The sequence below is a fragment of the Anomaloglossus baeobatrachus genome, chromosome 4 (genome assembly GCF_048569485.1).
Source record: "Anomaloglossus baeobatrachus isolate aAnoBae1 chromosome 4, aAnoBae1.hap1, whole genome shotgun sequence".
Taxonomy (NCBI): Eukaryota; Metazoa; Chordata; class Amphibia; order Anura; family Aromobatidae; genus Anomaloglossus; species Anomaloglossus baeobatrachus.
In genome coordinates this window covers 403,594,138-403,612,901 of record NC_134356.1, presented here as the reverse complement: position 1 = coordinate 403,612,901, position 18,764 = coordinate 403,594,138, and the positions used below count along the sequence as shown (strand labels likewise).

At 41.6% G+C, this 18,764-nt stretch overlaps 1 protein-coding gene across 4 annotated transcripts in view; it reads right to left on the bottom strand.

Annotated features, from left to right (window-relative positions):
• Window positions 1-18,764, bottom strand: part of SFMBT2 (Scm like with four mbt domains 2) — a 365,966-nt gene that overhangs the window by 48,571 nt on the left and 298,631 nt on the right. For all 4 annotated transcript variants that reach the window (XM_075345324.1, XM_075345321.1, XM_075345322.1 and 1 more), the window contains 3 exons: window positions 16,715-16,791; window positions 14,427-14,563; window positions 7,138-7,247 (listed from right to left, as the gene is read on the bottom strand). In XM_075345324.1, the coding sequence (XP_075201439.1) occupies window positions 7,138-7,247; window positions 14,427-14,563; window positions 16,715-16,791 (324 nt within the window). The remainder of the gene's footprint in view (window positions 1-7,137; window positions 7,248-14,426; window positions 14,564-16,714; window positions 16,792-18,764) is intronic.

Below are 18,764 nucleotides of genomic sequence, written 5' to 3'. Positions count from 1 at the left end.
TCAATTGTACACAATTACTTTTTAAGCAAACAGAGGTATTAAAGGGGTTGTCCTGCCTAAAGGCCCCGTCACACTAAGCAACATCGCTAGCAACATCGCTGCTAACGAACAACTTTTGTGACGTTGCTAGCGATGTTGCTGTGTGTGACATCCAGCAACAACCTGGCCCCTGCTGTGAGGTCGTTGGTTGTTGCTGAATGTCCTGGGCCATTTTTTAGTTGTTGCTCTCCTGCTGTGAAGCACAGATCGCTGTGTGTGACAGCGAGACAGCAACAACTAAATGTGCAGGCAGCAGGAGCCGGATTCTGCGGAGACTGGTAACCTATGTAAACATCGGGTAACCAAGAAGCCCTGTCCTTGGTTACCCGATATTTACCTTTGATACCAGCCTCCTCCGCTCTCACTGTTAGTGCCGGCTCCTGCTCTGTGCACATGTAGCTGCAGCACACATCGGGTTAATTAACCCGATGTGTGCTGTAACTAGGAGAGCAAGGAGCCAGCGCTAAGCATTGTGCGCTGCTCCCTGCTCTGTGCACATTTAGCTGCAGCACACATCGGGTAATTAACCCGATGTGTGCTGTAACTAGGAGAGCAAGGAGCCAGCGCTCAGTGTGCGCTGCTCCCTGCTCTCTGCACGTGTAGCTCCGTGCGGTGGTAACCAAGGTAAATATCGGGTTGGTTACCCGATATTTACCTTAGTTACCAAGCGCAGCATCTTCCACGCGGCGCTGGGGGCTTGTCACTGGTTGCTGGTGAGCTCACCAGCAACTTGTGTAGCGACGCTCCAGCGATCCCTGCCAGGTCAGGTTGCTGGTGGGATCGCTGGAGCGTCGCAGTGTGACATCTCACGAGCAACCTCCTAGCAACTTACCAGCGATCCCTATCGTTGTTAGGATCGCTGGTAAGTTGCTTAGTGTGACTGGACCTTAAACCCACCAGTCTGCAGTCATGCTATGTGTCCTTCTGTGACTGCAGACTTGTAAATCCTCACATCACACGCACTGTACGCCGTGATGATTCACTGTTATGAGGGCCAGGAATAATGGTCATATGGCCGCAAGTATGCAATATGCATATTCCCAGCTACTTTTTAACTAGGTGGATACAGCCTTGCTCAATACATTTGCAGTCAGCGAGGCTGCTCTCATCTAGTTGGAATGTGGCAGGGTATATGCATATCATATAATTGCGGCCACTCATTCCCGGCTCTGACACCGGAAAATACTCACAGTGCACAGTGTGTGTGAAGATTCACAAGTCTGCAGTCACATATAATGACACATATAGTGACTGCAGACTTGTGAATTTAGACAGGACAACCCCTTTAAGGCTATGTGCACACACTGCGTTTTTTTGACGCTGCGTTTTTGTGCGTTTTTTAGCGGTAAAAGTGCACAGAAACGCAGCGTCTTTAAAAAAACGCATGAAAAAAATGCATGCGTTTTTACCGCGTTTTGGTGCGTTTTTCTGCGTTTTTTTATTAGTGAACATTGCCATTAAAGATTGTTGAAAAAAAAAAAAAGGTCTGATGTCATTTCCTTCTTCCATATGTTCTTCATTCTCAACTAGTGTATGCAGGAGAGCAGACAGCTGCAGAACTACAAGGCTCAGCATGCTCCATCCAGGACTGTATGCTGGAGGGAAAGTCAGGGGGAGCAGACCTACAAGGCTCAGCATACTCCATCACTAGTGGATGCAGGAGAGCAGACAGCAGCTGCAGAACTACAAGGCTCAGCATCCTCCATCCAATAGTGTATGCAAGAGAGCAGACAGCAGCTGTTGAACTACAAGGCTCAGCATCCTCCTTCCAGAACTGTATGCAGGATTTCTTCGCCCCCCCAAACAAAAAAAATTACGTGGGCTTCGCCATATTTTTGTATGCTAGCCGGGTACAGCAGCTAGGTACGGGCTGCCCCAAACCCCCAGCTGCCTATTTGTACCCGGCTGGGAACCAAAAATATAGGAAAGCCTTTTTTTTATTTCATGAATTTCATGAAATACTTAAAAAAAAATGACGTGGGCTTCGCCCAATTTTTGAGTCCAGCCAGGTACAACTAGGCAGCTGGGGATTGGAATCCACAGTGCAGGGTACCCATGCTTTCTGGGAACCCCCGCTGCGAATTGCAGTCCGCAGCTACCCCAGAAAATGGCGCTTTCATAGAAGCGCCATCTTCTGGCGCTGTATCCAACTCTTCCAGCTGCCCTGGTGACGGGTGGCTCGCTGGGTAATAATGGGGTTAGGGTTAGCTGTATATTATCAGCTGGCCCTAAGCCCGAAATTCATGGTGTCACGCCAATACTAGACATGGCCACCATGAATTTCTAGTAAAGATAAAAAAAAACACAACACACAGAAAAATATTTTTATTAGAAGTAAAACACAACACAATTAGTGACTCCATCTTTATTGAAATAAAGAACCCCCCTCCACAGTAATCCTGGGTCAAGGGTCCCGCACCGTCCAATCTGGATCCAATATCATCTGATCGGTTTGCTGGAAGGCAAAGCGATCAGATGATGTGTCAGGTTCTAGGATGCGAATCACATCACACATCAGCTGATTGTATAAAAGCCAAACAGCTTATACAATCAGATGATGCATCAGTGCAAAAAAAAAAATACTCACCTGCAGTATGTGCTGATTACCGGCAGCTCCTAAAGCGGACTTTGATCCCGTCCGATCGCTGCAGGAGCTGCCGGTAATCAGGGATGAAGTCTCCTGACGGCATCCGCTGACAGGTTAAGCCGGGCGCCGGCGTAACCGCGAGACTTACGATCAGCTGATGCGTCAGGTGACCGCATCAGGTGATCAGCGCCAGGTCCTGCAGCTATCGGAGGTGTCCCGGCCGTCTGCACACAGCCGGAGCGGCGGTACCGGGAGAGGAGCTGGGAGCGGACATGGCACCGGGAGTCTGCAGACAGGTGAGTATGACATTTTTTTTTCTATACTGTTCACTTTTGTTTTCGCAGCTGCCTCCACCTCCCGCCCAGACATGGCGCTGCACGGGAGCTGACATGCACAGAACTGGAGGTGGACGCAGCGGTGACGGTACCGGGAGGATTCACGCTTCTGTATTTATTGACAGAAGGAATTCTCTTCCTGTACATGTCACTATAGTACCCACTCCTTGCGTTTATAGCTGCGTTTTTAGTCATAGAAACGCAATAAACGCAGCTATATTTGCAATTTGCTGTTTTCATTGCGTTTTTGAACATCTCATTGAACTCAATGGGTGGAAAACGCAGTGAAAAACGCAAAAATAATTGGCATGCTGTGTTTTTGTGGACACCACAAAAACGCAGCTAAAAAAAACGCTGTGTGCAGACAGCAAAAATGAAAACTCATAGACTTTGCTGGGGAAGCAAAGTCATACAGTTTTCTGAGCAAAAACGCACCCGAAAAACGTGCAAAAACGCCGCGAAAAACGCACTGTGTGAACTTACCCTAACGCTATATGTATGCAAGTATATTAGGGATCTGGGCAGTAGCTGTATGTTTACAGCTATTGACAATATTAGATCTTATTTTGTAAAATCACAAAATCTGTTCCATAAAGGGTTGTAATCTAAAAAAGGCTGGAAGACAAAGGAGCGCAAATAGGGTCTTATCTGGGTGAGATGATAAGGGTAGAACACTGAAAGAGACGCACTTTATTGAGTTGTGACAGTCACAACCACTATGATAGCGTAGAACACTGCTGCTGCAGCCCCACGTGGAAGGTGAATACAAACTGGTGCAAAAAGGGTTAGTGCCACGTTGTCGTGAATGAGAGGAAACTCTAGGAGAGATTCAATGGTGATTTTCGTAACAACGCGTTTTGGAGATACCGTATTCTCTTTCATCAGGTCAAAATCTGATTGTGACTTTGACCTGATGAAGGAGATGAATATCTGCAAAACGCGTTGTTAACAAAATCGCCATCGAATCTCTCCTGGAGTTTCTTCTCATTCACAGCAGTGCGGATTTAACCCTTTCTGCCCCAGTTTGTATTCACCCATAAGGGCTCAGTCAGACGAGTGTGTAATACATAAGTAGATTTGCTGTCCGTGTTAAAATCGGCACTGGGGCAGCACACTGACCAATTTTATTGAATAGGACTGTTTAAAGACTGTTTAGGTGACAGTTTTATCACACAAAAAGAGTTAAGAAGAAGAATGCACTTTTCTCTTTTGTATTTCAGATACATTTCAGATAAGCTTTGTCCATTCAAGTATTTAGGTGTGTAAAAAATATTGAATCCCATTTAGATCACCTATATTATGTCTGAGGTTTATGGTTACATTGCAATTATTATTAAAAACAGCAATATTTGGCCATGTAAGTTTTATTTACTGCTGATGTATAACAACGGGCGTCATACTCATATCATACAGATGTAACAAACAGACACACAGATGGAATACAGTTAGCAATATACATAGAGAGAAATCATCAATTTTTTCTGGATGAAAATCATAAGATTTTTCAAATACTCATCTGAACCTGGCCTAAGGGGCCCTTTGCACACTACAACATCGCAGGTGCGATATCGGTGGGGTCAAATCGAAAGTGACGCACTTCCGGCGTCGCTCTCGACATCGTAGTGTGTAAATCGTTTTAACTCCGATTACCGAGCGCAAAAGCGTCGGTATCGTATGATCGGTGTAGTGTCGGTCATTTTCATTATTTTGGCTGCAGCGATGGTACGATGTTCCTCGTTCCTGCGGCAGCACACATCGCTGTGTATGAAGTCGCAGGAGCGAGGAACATCTCCTACCTGCGTCCTGTCTGCAATGCGGAAGGAAAGAGGTGGGCGGGATGTTTACATCCCGCTCAACTCCGCCCCTCCACTTCTATTGGCCGCCTGCCGTGTGACGTCACTGTGACGCCACACGACACACCCCCTTAGGAAGGAGGCGGGTCGCCGGCCAGAGCGACGTCGCAGGGCAGGTAAGTGCATGTGAATCTGCCGTAGCGATAACATTCGCTACGGCTACTATCACAAGATATTGCAGCTGCGACGGGGGCGAGGACTATCGCGCTCAGCATCGCAGCATCGGCCTGCGATGTCGTAGTGTGCAAAGTACCCCTAAGTGTCATGTATGTGTCTATTCCTCTCTCATATATGTATTTATTCTGGTTTCAAATAAGTAATTATTCTGGTTTCACATATCTATTGCAGTCTCAAATATGTATTAATTTCGGTCTCATCTCACGTGAACATCTTCCAATTTCAAAGGGGAGTAATCATCATGTGTTTATTATCTTCTGCATTGTTTCCTTGGCCAACCAATGAATCTACAGTTTTCAATGTTACTTAGTTGGTGCATTTTCAAAAGTGATTGAGTAAGGAGAATCAGTAACCAATTATACCCAACAGGTGATGATCATCATCATTTCCATATACAGTATATGTTGAAACTCAGTCATTAATTGAAACAGAAACTGCTATATAGGAGGCTTAAAGGGGTATTCACATCTCCAAGACCCTATCCCAATATATAGTAGGTGTAGTAATAATAATATTTGCAAATACCTCCAATTAGAAATGTAGTATAGTTCTCCTGATAAAGCTATGTCTCTTACCTCATGTGCAGGGCATTGCAGCTTAGGTTTCTATGGTTACGTCTACTCATATAGTGACAGTCTTTTAGTTGCTCGTGGTCATAACCATGGATACGTAAGCAAAAATGCATTGCACATGACGTAAGAGACATGGCTATATCAGGACAATTATGCTACATTTCTAATTGGAGGTATTTCCAAATATTTTTATTATTATGCCTACTACATGTTGGGAAAGGAGTTTGGAGATGGGAATACCCCTTTAAAGAAGTGGTTCACCCATATTCATTATTGGCCACATCGATATTATGTTGAGAAACAAGGTGTCTCTCAAATACCTTGTGTTGCCAATTGTGCCTGTGAGCGGTGCTGTTGTGCTCTACTCATCCCCTTTGCATGACCCCCAATCTCCGTGACTTCTGGGATCCTGTGATGTCACGTCAAGTGAGGCAGGATCTAGTCTCCGTGAGTGACTGGGCTGTGGGCGGTGTTTCACAGCTCCTCACAGTCCAGCGTCACAGTCCAGCATCTCCCTGCTCCTCCTGCACTGCAGAGTACGCAAGCAGGAGACACGCTGAGCTGTGATGAGCGGTGAAACTCCCCCCACAGCCCAGTCACTCACGGAGACTGGGGCCAGCCGCGGTGATGTCACGTGGACAGGAAGTTTGACATAACATCACCGGATCCCCGAGGTCACAGAGCCCAGGAGGATCAGGCACAGCTCACAGGTACTATTGGCAACACAAGGTATTTGAGAGAAACATTTTATCTCAACATAATATCGATGTGGCTAATAATAAATATGGGTGAACCACCCCTTTAAGTCTGAAGCATTTCAGGGACATGTGTTGCTGAGAACAATAATGGTAGTACCGTATATGTGCACAGAGTGATCCTACAAGATAGTGATCAATCTGTGCACATGGCAGTGCAGTCAGCGTGTCTAAACAGGAAATTTAAAGGTCTGTCGATTGGCTTGCATGTAACCTATAAGCGGTCATTTAACGGCACATTCTACCAATATAAATGCAGCTTTAGTGTAGTAATTGTAGTTACAATAAACAATTAGTAATATCACAGCAGAAGATGTAACTATCATGTGATAAGAGAGAAATTCTCTATTCCACAATCTAGCAACATTTTATAATGGAGTTCAGAAAGCACTAGAACTGTTTATTAAATGATTGTTAGAACAACTCTATAGAGCACATTGAAAACCTGGAATCAACAATGCTGTCAGTACTGACCTAGATCCCATGTAAAGTGCTAGTATTAACCAATATGTATCTTATCCCAGATATCTGCCTGGCAGCATATAAAGGCTCAAGGTCTCCAGCATGCCTAGCTGAAGAAGACAACCAGAAAATTACATAAAACAGAAATGTGTCCTAATTGTCCGAGCTGGTATCTGCTATGCTCCAGCGGTCTATTAATTAGCATTTAATACACGAGCCTACTATGTTCTTGGATTGCTTGTCATTGTTTAACCAGAATTCATTTGTTCCCAGCGCTGTTGATTTTATATAACAATGTAAAAGGATAAAGCTCCAGGAGGAATAATGATCTGTGTGTATTAGCAATAGGTTACTTACTTGGCTTTCAGTGTTTCTTCCTGGAAATTCCATGATGTGTCTTCCACTAACTGTAACTCTCGTAAGACCCGTCCAGGTTTGTAGGCAGCATTAATTACCATACTGAGGACCTGCCGAAAATATATATAGCATATGAGTGTATGTACTGCGGCCAGCTGTACCATATAACACAGCATCCATCGGGTTTAGCACAGAGTATATTTAATGATAAGGAAAAGCTAGATTTACTGCACAGATATTTTCATCATTTCCCCTTTTGTTTCACTGCACATTTAACCTGTGTCTAGCAGAGGTGAAGAGCTTTTAAACTGTTGGTCTCTACTATAAAGACCCTCAAATGATGGATTATGAGACCCCAAATAAGAGGCAGGGTAGAGAGCAGTTGCTCTGATAAATTGGAGGCTTTAAAGATATAAAAAAATGTCTCTTTGAGAGTTACGTTTTCAACTTTGTATTTTCATTGCAGATGCCAGTTATTGCGATATTCAGTTTAAGGGCTCATTCAGACATCAGGGGTTTTTTTACACATGAGAATAAAGGGCCAAGTTTCAATAGTGTTTTTCATCAGATTTTATAAATAAATTTTCTCTACCTTCTCCTATTTGTCAGTCAGTGAAAAATGGACAGTTCACGCATGGCATCTGAATACTGTCAGATATTTTCACTGACCCATAGACTAGCATTGCCGATTTTGATCCAATATTCAGCTCAAAAGCAGACAGGTTTCTGTGATTTTGCATGAACCACTTGGTTTGAGGAACAAACTGATGTTAGCCCCATAGACTGTCCAGGGACAAGTGATACCGTGTTTTTCCAAAAATAAGACAATGTCTTTTACTCTTTTTTCCCCCCGAAAAAAGTGCTAGGGCATATTTTCGGGTAGGTCTTATTCTTGGGGAACCACAGTTGGGGGTAAATTATCCCCCCAAAAAACAGACCACTCCCTTTCCCAGGAGAATCATACTTACCATACCCCCGACATCATCATGACTCCCAGGTCCTCCTCCGATCATTGGCAGGCGCTACAAGCAGGTATTCTACATGCCGTCCTCTCCTGCTTTTGGCCAACACACACACATCAGATCGCACACACTCATACTCATATACACACACACATACACAATCCCACATCGAATCACGCACACACACACTCATGCACCACATCCGGCGATGCCAATTGCTTCCGTCCAGCAGGTGAAGATGAGATGCAGTGTAGTGGAGGGCGAACACCTATGGTTGAATGCATGATGGATTTGGCGGTGGAACGCATTGATGCATTCCACCACAGGTCCTCTAAGTGTTCCACTGCACTACACCACAGGATTCTCTGCCAGCCAAAAGCAATCAGTATCACTGGATGGGGTGAGTGTGTGTGTGCGATCTGATGTTTGATTATGTGTATAATCTGAAGTGTATGTGTGCGATCTGATGTTTGAGTGTGTGTGTGCGATCTGATTTGTGTGATGTGCGATCTGATGTGTGTGGTGTGCGATCTCATGTTTGTGTATGTGTGTGTGATCTGATTTGTGTGGTTTGCGATCTGATTGTGTGCGCAATCGGATCTGTGTGGGTGTGCGTTTCATTGCAGGGCCTTCTGTTTGGCGTCGGACCCAGATTATAACAGATCCGCTCAACTCTAGTCTTGCGGTATTCTTTAGCTTTTTTTTAGCTGCATGAATACTTCATTATTGAACAACAATTAGGGCTTATTTTCTGGGTAGGACTTGTATTTAAGCCTTACGACGAAAATGCTGAAAATACCTGCTAGGGCTTATTTTTGGGGAGGGCTTATTTTTGGAAAAACAGGGTATCAGTGAAAAAATGGATAGCACTCGTACATGAAAAACTGCTGTAATAATGAGACCTAAAGGGGCCAATTCCCAGAATACAAAGTACCATAAACAGTACCTGTGATCTGCCAAAAACACATGCACTGGAGAGGATTTACGCTTTTACAATTTACCGATATTATCCATTCAAATTTTTAGGGTATTACTGATAAATTCCTAACATTTTCAATGGCTCCAAAAACAGTATTATATGTCAATGTCACTAGAGATGAGCAACACTGAACAGGAAAGTTTGTTGATCGTACCACACAAAGACTTTTAAAAAAAATCAGTGTTCGAGTTCGGAGTTCGAGTGCTTTACATATGCAAACCACTCAAGTGAGCATCACTGTGCTCGGGTACACTCAGTGCTCAGCCCAGTGCACACAGCTTGCAGTGTTTGAATGCTTCACACTGGGGATAAATTCACCATTATTAGATGTAGTGTCTGTAAAAAAAAACAATCAAACCACTCTCTTTCCCCGAAGTGATCACTTTATGGCTGGCTGTATGTGAGCAGATAGCTGAACCGCCCAATCAGTGACTTCCAATGGAGTTCAGACTACATCCAGGTCCAGAACTGAACTTTATCTAAAGTCCGGTTGAGCCCGCCAAACCGAACTTCAATGGGTCTGCTCATCTTTAAATGTCACTTTGCAATATTGGAAGCCGCACATGATGATGATAGATACGACAAATTTTGCAGAAAACTGTCCACAAATGAATACACAGCACAAACGTTTGGTTGGAAGTGCCTATAACTAATTTTCTGCCAGATCTTTCCCTTTCATTTGCACCACTGAGCGTGACTGTGCGATAGAGAAACTTACTTAGAGTTCACTACCTACATAGACCGATCTGCTGGCAGAGAAATGTAAGCAAAATCTACAAAAGACTCTAATTAGGTCATAAATTTCATAGGGCCATACTGTGAATATTTTCCAAAGCAAATGTAGTATATTCAATTCATGGGTGAGTGAATCTAAACCAATTACATCTGTATTCTGTTTAGAGTGGCAGTCACTATTCACTAAGAAGCATCTGTTAATTTATTTTTATTGTTGTTTCAGCTTCTAGAATAAAATGAACATCCTAATAAAGCGACAGTACAATGAACTGTAATAAAAAACATGAAACCGCAAGCTGCAGTCACACATGCAATTCAGCCCCAAATAAAATGAAGAGCATATAGTCTCAAAATTCAACTGCTCGTTCTCTTATACCAAGTTATTAAAAATTCTATCCAGCCATCGCCTGGGTGGCGATCAATATATCCATTATAGTTCCCACAGGGGTGTCACTTATCTCTTGCTGACTTCTGGATGCCAAATCTGCCTAGTATGCAGCAAAATGAAAGAGTAAGATGTATTTCTAGGCAGATTTGCCATTTAAGAGTTTGTGAAAGCCAAAAGACTACATATGTGCAAGCAGTAGTGACAGTTATTATAGCTGTTACTCAACATTGCCAGAAAAGGATATTACAGAGAAACAGCTGAATAAAATGTGTAATATCTTATCCAAACAAGACAACTTAAAATATATATTTCTAAATTTATACTTTAGTAGAAAAGTCTTTTGTAATATAATGGTGCCCAACTGGAAGACCGAGTAAGGCTAAGCACCAGTGTCAGACTGGGGTGTCAATGGTGCACCGGTAACACTGACTCCGGGGGCCCACTTCTCAGCTACATTCAAATATTACATTTCCATCAGTCACCAATTTACCTATGCTTGTATATAATAATAAACTAAATAGACAGTTGAATGAAAGATGATAGTGAATCAGATGTATTGAGCCAAATATTGCTCTTGTTGGGGGGTAAGAGGCTTTCTCCCGTGAAGGGGCCCACCAGGAAATTCACCTGTTTCGCTGTGGGTGAGATTGAGCCTGTTAGCCACAGCAGGTTAAGTCAAATGTATCACTTCTTTTGATCTTTTGTTACTTGAAACCATCACTGATTGCATTCTCACTGAAACTCAGCATAGGACAAAGTGGTATAAGTAAAGACAAACTAAGTGGTGGCTTTCACAGTTATGTGGCCCTATGGTCGTCTGTCAACATGGCAATGTCTCAACATTTAAGGAGAGGAAGACTTCTTGTGCAGAATATATACGTTAGTTGATACACAGTGAGGTATCAAACTCAATTTCTAAGGTTGTGCTGGATTCACAAAACTTTTTGTGGCGTAGTTTGGGGATAGCTGCCATTTGCCCCATTCAACTTTGCCAGTTAAAAGATAAAGTAAAACAGGACAGATGCTGGACTAACTTTCTAAAGTACAAAACACAGACATGTTTCATGAAGTTGATGGGCAGACGTGTCCATTCCCCCACAAATCCCTGACTCATCCTCAGCTCTACCCATTTTGAAAGAGCTGATTCAAGCTGGAGTGAAAATGCCAAAAGTTGCAAAATTTAAGCAGAATTCCACATTACACAAAAATGTTGTGACTTTTCAAAGCATTTATGCCAGTTTTCTGGTGTAAAGGCTTTGATTAATTGGCCCCATTGGGTTTCATTATACTGCTGTAGTTATAGCCTATATAGCTCAGCAGAGGTAATAATAGATCTGGTGAAAGCACTAGTAGTGCCTTGGCTTAAGAAAATGCAAACGTTATGATTCCAAATTGTAAATGAGTATGCCAACCTGCTAATTTGACTCTAATGGAATCAAGGGCCACACTTGATAATCTGCCATTGTACTGGCAGATGTTCTTCCAAAGGTATTTAGCACTTCTGTTATTTGTTAAATCAGCAGCATAGTATATACACTTTGCAAGATTTCTTAGGATAGGTCATAATAAATATAACTACACTGTTTAGAGGTTACTGCCATGTACTAGACATCACTTCCAACTAAGGAGAATAGGGTACCATCTTCAGTACCAGGAAACAACCACTAAACAAGGTGACAGAGCCATGCTTTTACTCTCGGCATAGCGTTTACATTTGTCCATCAACAAAACTGATAATAGCTGATCTTGGGGGTGCCGGAAGTCGGACCCACACTCATCTTTTATAATGGACATCCTAAGAATAGGTCATCAATATAAAAATAGTAGGCAAAAAATTTTTTTGAGACTGGATACCCAAAATGTAGATACTAACGTCCTTGAAGTCAGTGTACGGGACCCAATATCTAATAAGAAAACTACATAATCATTTGCAGATATGAACTTTGGCTAATCCCACAAAAACTTTAAGATCAAATTGTAAAATATTGCAGCCAAATTCCATTGTATTGCAATGACATTTGTTTTTCATTAAAAGACCCTATATACAAATTGTTCCTTTTTTTACAGTGTATAATCATAAAAATATAATCTGTAGGTATAGGATAATTATCAAAATCACATTTAACAGTAACAGAATAATTTCACACCTAAAAATATAAAAGACGCTTGGCGTATTATATTCAAAGTGGAATCTTTTGATGTTACAAGAAAAAAATGGGTAGAAGTATGTATTTCTTTTGTGAACTTTCCCAGCCGGGGATTTAAATCTGAACATAAAAAAAGTGGCTCAAGAGCAAAGCCCATAATAACATTGAGAATCAAGAACTATATATTTTTTTCATAAAACAATAAATGATTCACAGTTGAAGCTGTTTTTTACATTAGCCACTTCTGTATAATAATGCAGAAATGCTAAGGGGGCATGAATAGTAAAAAATAGAGACAGAAGTTTAAATTCTAGTATCAGCCATAAGCCTAGTTTAGAAAAGTAAAAAATATTTATAAAATAATCGAATCACCTATCTTAATATGAATAAAGATGGCCACCATAAATACTAGGCTCCTATACAACATGAAATAGGTGTTTCAGAAACTTATATGTAAAATGTATATTAATTAGATCACTTTGTAATGAGGTTATAAAGACTTTTAATAAGCAGAGAAGAATCAGTTTATCAAACTACTGATTATAAGCTTCAGACATAATATAATAATAATAATAATAATAATAATAATAATAATAATAATAATAATAATAATAGTAATAATAATAAAAAGGTGACACTGTTTTTAGATAGATGGTAGAGAGATAGATAATAGATAATAGATAGATAGATAGATAGATAGATATCCAGTAGATATATAACTTCACAACCACACAAGTCATTATTAATGTGCACACCTTAGTGCCTGGTATGTGGAGCTTATTGTCCATCTTTATATTAAGCAAATAAATAATTAAAAGAAGAAACGATGTTGGGCCCCCCAATTTTGAAAACCAGCAAAGGTAAAGCAGACAGCTGCAAGCTAATATTATCAGGCTGGGAAGATCCATGGTTATTGTGGCCTTCCCAGCCTAAGAATAGACACCCCCATTACTAACCCAGTAATAAAAAGGAAAAACACACGAAACATACTTTATTTAAACAAACACTCCCCGACAACTTCCCTCGTTCATCACTTTATTTAAAAAATTAGAAAACCCAAGCAGGTCCAAAGTAGTCCAGAGAATCAGATGTAGTCCAGCGAATCTGAAGAACAAAGCATATGGAACCTCATTCTGACACTTCATAGACATTGCCAACAGCCACTCCAGGGTCACATTATTCTCACCTATGTAGATGCCTTTTCCTTCCTGGGGTTTCACGAGAGCACTTAGTGTTCAGCAGCTTTCTTTCAGTTACATGAGACTGTCAAGTGATCCAAAGGTCCTTGCAGGATCTTCAGACTTTCTTGACATTGAACAGTGGAGAAAGAAGCTTTCAGCTTTATTCTCCACAATTCAATTCAGAAGTCTGTCCCTGCTAACAGCTGATTGGACTGGTTGGTCCAATCAGCTGAGCCCTTGCAAAGCTGACTGCACTGTGTGCTGCACCAGAGGCTGAAGCAGGAGGCAGAGGGTGGATCTGGCAGAGACTGGGTGTGGCTTCAGGGGCAGGTGTTACACAGACTGAGTGTGGCTTCAGAGAGAGCTCTGTTAGAGACTGTGCATGGCTTCAGGGGCAGGACTGGCAGAGGCTGGCCGTGGCTTAAGGAGCAGGACTGGCAGAGAGTGGGCGTGGCTTCAGGAGCAGGACTGGCAGAGGCTGGCCGTGGCTTAAGGAGCAGGACTGGAAGAAAGTGGGCGTGGCTTCAGTTGTGCTGTTACAACCAGTCTCTGCCAGACAGGAAAACTATACTTGGGGTGTGAGCAGCTCCTCCAGAATCTGGAGAGAGCTGGTCACATAACTAAGAGTGGTATCTAGGCAATAGCGCAGAATACTGACCGAGAGTACATTACAAACTTTCAGCATTCTGCAGCCTTGTTACACACAAATTATAGATAAAGCCCGGACAGCCGCTTTAAACAGGTAGTACTGGGTTACACTTTAACTTTTGGAATATTTTTTGAAAATCTGTAAAATGTTTAATAATTCTATTACATTTGGAAAAACTGCCCATACTAATGGCACACTTAAATAATCAGGATCATTTGTTAATCTGGTATGATGAATGGCAAACATACCTCTTTAAGAACCAGCACGCATTTCCCGGGACCCACTGACTGAGGTAGTTCTCCTATCCTGCCTTTATTTAAATATTTTCCTGAAAAGCAGCGATGATTGATGTACAGTTGAGGGCAGCAGTATTTTATATTGGTTCCTAAGCAAAAATAACAAGTTACCATGAATCCTTTTCCACAAAGCCAAGTATATACATATCATATACATTTATCACATACATTTATACATACACTAAGCTATAAATAACTGTTGAGCTCCTTCTGCTCTATAACAAGATGCCATACATAACACAGCATTTCCAACCTGATACATTCCTTTTAGAAAATACTACATAATCTATATGTTCATGACTTTATTTTATAAGAATAAAAGACAGATTTCAACATAACACTTGAAAACACCTTTAAAGGCTTTGCCTGATCTAAAATGCCACGTTTGCAGCCACTCTGTGTAACTGCAGACTTGTGAAAACTCACACTGCACATGAGTGTCTTTAAGGCCTCTTTCACACATACGTGCCTCCGGTACGTGTTTAGCAGTTTTCTCACGTACCGGAGACACATACACACGTAGACCTATGAATTCCTATGGTTTTTGACACACGTAAGTATTTTGTCCGTTCCGTACTTACGTGTGTCCGTGTGTTTCTCACGGCAACATGTCCGTTTTCTCTCCGACATCACGGGTGTCACACGGAACGCAAACGTGTCACACGTAATGCAAACGGACCACACGGATGTGTTCCGTGTGACACGCACCGGAGAAAAGACATGTGTGTGTGAGAAAAAAAAACAAATCTTTACTCACCTTCTCCAGCCCTCCTGTCTCTGCCGCTGCTGTCACTTGCTGCCGACCGCCGCTCATTATGCTCATTGAATATTCACTTCACTGCGGCCGGAAGCAGCAGCGGGGAGTCGGCAGGACCGGAGACCGAAGATCAGAACAGCGACGTCAGGGACAGGTGAGTAGAAAGTTCCTGTTCTCCGTGTGTTATCACGGATAACACACAGAGAACACACGTCTGCCATACACACGGCCCACAGAGGGCAATACGCACCTTTGACACGTCTGTGAAAAACGTGCATGATTTTCACGGACATGTAAAAGAGGCCTTAAGGGAATCTGTCAGGTGATTTTCTAGTACAATACTAATGTTATCTTTAGATAAGGCTTAAGGAGACAGTTCAAGATCAGTAAGATTTGTTGTTAGAGCTTTTCCTGCTATCTTGCAGTAAGCTCCATAGAATTCTGTGCACTCTAGTCAAATTTATGAAAATACAGACTGCATATTCACTGATCCCCCTGCCCACCTCCCAGTGTATTCACAACAGTGTAAATTCCGTTAAGATTTACTATCGATGATGCCAGCACTGAGAGGTAGGCTTGACTAGTTACTATGTCCCACAGAATTCTACCCAGCCTACAATAAGATAACAGGAAGAGGATGAGCCCCATTTAAAGATAACATTAGCATTGTACTAGAAAATCACCTGACAGATTCCCTTTTAAAGGATAAGGCTCCTTGTTATTTCCGGAAGAAAGCAATTTATGTTTACAAAATATGTGAAAACATTTAATTACTACTTTCCCCATCTACATTTACTTTGCATTGAATCTCTCAATCTCTGGCAATTATCCAGCAACAAATAAATTCATAGCAAACAAATAAAATGACAGAGCTGAGAACAGCAGTCACATGGCTGCAAATATGCAATATGCATGTTCCTGGCCAGAACCTGACTAGAGCGGCATGGCCTGACTCTATGCAAGTGCATTGAGGGAGGCCGGAAACAGTTTAGTCAAATTCTGACCAGGAACATGCGTATCACACACTTGTGGCCATGTGACCGCCGTTCCCAGCTTTAACACAGTGCCCACGCTGTGAGGATTCTCAAGTTTGCCAGTGACATAGAGTGACAACAGACGTCATTTTAGACCAGACAACCCATTTAACAAAAGAGAGTTGGTAAAGATCCTTTCTAAATATGTTTACATTTATGTTTTGACTAAAATACGAAAACAAAAGAGAATTACTTATTTATTTACAAAATATGTGAAAACACTTAATTACTACTTTCCCCATCTACTTTTACTTTGAATTGAATTCCTCTGTCTTTGGCAATTACCCAGCAACAAATAAATTCATTACATACACAAAGTGACAGATAAATTATTTGGATGTAATAACATAATGGAATACAGCTTTCTGCGTGCTGCTGTGGTTGAAGAAATCAATACCTGTCAACATCACAAATAACTAAGGCTTGTAGCCAGAACGAGCATAATGTACCTGTTGAGTAGCTGTCACTCTGAGGACACGGACAAGGATCATGAGGTATTTGCTTCACAGGCACTGAGGATGGTAATCTGATAAAACATGTAAGATATTACTAATTGTAAATAACAATAATAATTCAAGTAATAATAATAATAATAATAATAATAATAATAAGAAGAAGAAGAAGAAGAAGAAGAAGAAGAAGAAGACGAAGAAGAAGAAAAAGATGTTATTTGATATCTTTTTTTTTATTGTAAGCATTTAACCTTGTGATATACACTGTATATGTGTGTGAGCAGAACTTGCTTGGTATGTAAAGCAATATTATATCAGGTGAAAAGAATATATAAACCCATCAAGTTCAACCGTTCTCAGCCAGTACAGTGAAAGAAGCTGTTACATTAGCTTAGTTAAATTGATAAGCATACGTAAAGGTGCTCGGCAGTCATAGCTTTCTTATGGAAATGACAAGTAGCCTTATCCTCATGAGGACACCCATGTAAAATAAAAGGAAACATTATGGACCTCTTGGTGTTTTTTTACCTATCACTATTGTAAATCTGAATAAACTTTCCAATGTTGGTAATGCTTTATTATCAATGCACATATTGTATCTCTTCTCTTTATGTTTTTTTCTTTTTTTTTTCATTGTTTATTATGGTTCATTATAGTATGTATAATTCTGGATTTGAGTGTAAAAGAGTGCGGAGATGGCTGACACACCCTGAAGTCAATAATGCTATTTTGTTTGTTGACATAATAATAATATGCTGCAGTAGTATACGCTTGAATGTCGATGATTGATGCAACTGTTTGATGACTTTTAATGACTTTAATGACTTTTATGCAATTGTACTGGAGAAAGTGATCATAACATTGTAGGAATAGGGTACAGAGAGGCAGAATTAGCTGTCGTGCAGATGGAAGAAGTCCTGGGAGTAACTTCCAGTTTGGAGGAAGCAGGAGTTAGTAACGAAACAAAGTGAGTGGAGCTCGTCACAGCTGTGGGGACTGAACAGGCAGCATACTGGGTGGAAGATCTCACAAGATCTCTTTCTCTACTCCTCTCGTGTCTGCGCTTCTCACAATCGCATACAAGATTTCTCCCGTGCCTCCCCTATATTCTGGTACGCTCTGCCACAACATATCAGACTCTCGCCTGCCTTGACAAGCTACAAAAGGAACATGAAGACTCACTCCTTCCAACAAGCCTAGAACCTGCCATATCCTTCAGTCCACTATAGCGCCGCATAACCATCTCCACCCTCACCTACTATATCATCACACATCCCTTGTAGAGTGTGAGCCCTCGCGGGCAGGGTCCTCTCTCCTCTTGTACCTGTCTGTGCCTTATTTTGTTTATGATTATTGTACTTGTCCCTATTATGTATGCCTCTTTTTTACATGCAAAATGCCATGGAATAAATAAAAGTACAAAGACTAGATTTTTGGCGGTAGCAAACCCTGTAAGTGTACTTGATAAAAGGGGCAGTCTGGAATTTAACATGTCCAGGACATCCTGAATCCTGGGAAGTAGAACAGACAAGGAATGAGGAGTTCAGCAGCAGAGGCTATGGCCAAGAGCCCGGAGGGTAGAGCTGTGGATTTGAGGGGACCCTGAATAGCTAATAAAGGGGGAATGAAGGAGCAACATGTAGGCCAGACCAGGAAGTCGTAATGAAAGAACTCTACACTTGCTATGCCGGGTCACGGATACTGGACAGAAGTAGGCTGTGGTTATTGAAGGACACGTAGAAAGAATGGAATATTAAAATCAGGCATAATGGTTTGTTGAAATGTTTTTACAAGTGATGTGCTGCAACATGAATCCAATATATCTGTGCCTCTGTGTAAAACAGATGATGGGAAAACCAATCGTTGTACCTGCTACCTACTGTATATATAGTTCATCAGTTCCAATAGTAAAGTTCACTCTATTTTTGAAAAATAAACCTGAATATTTGCATGAAATCTGGGGTTACTGAGTTATCCGAGAGTATGCGGCCAGAGTAGGAAATTTCTACAGCAAACATCACACACACCCAGAAGTACACATATCAGT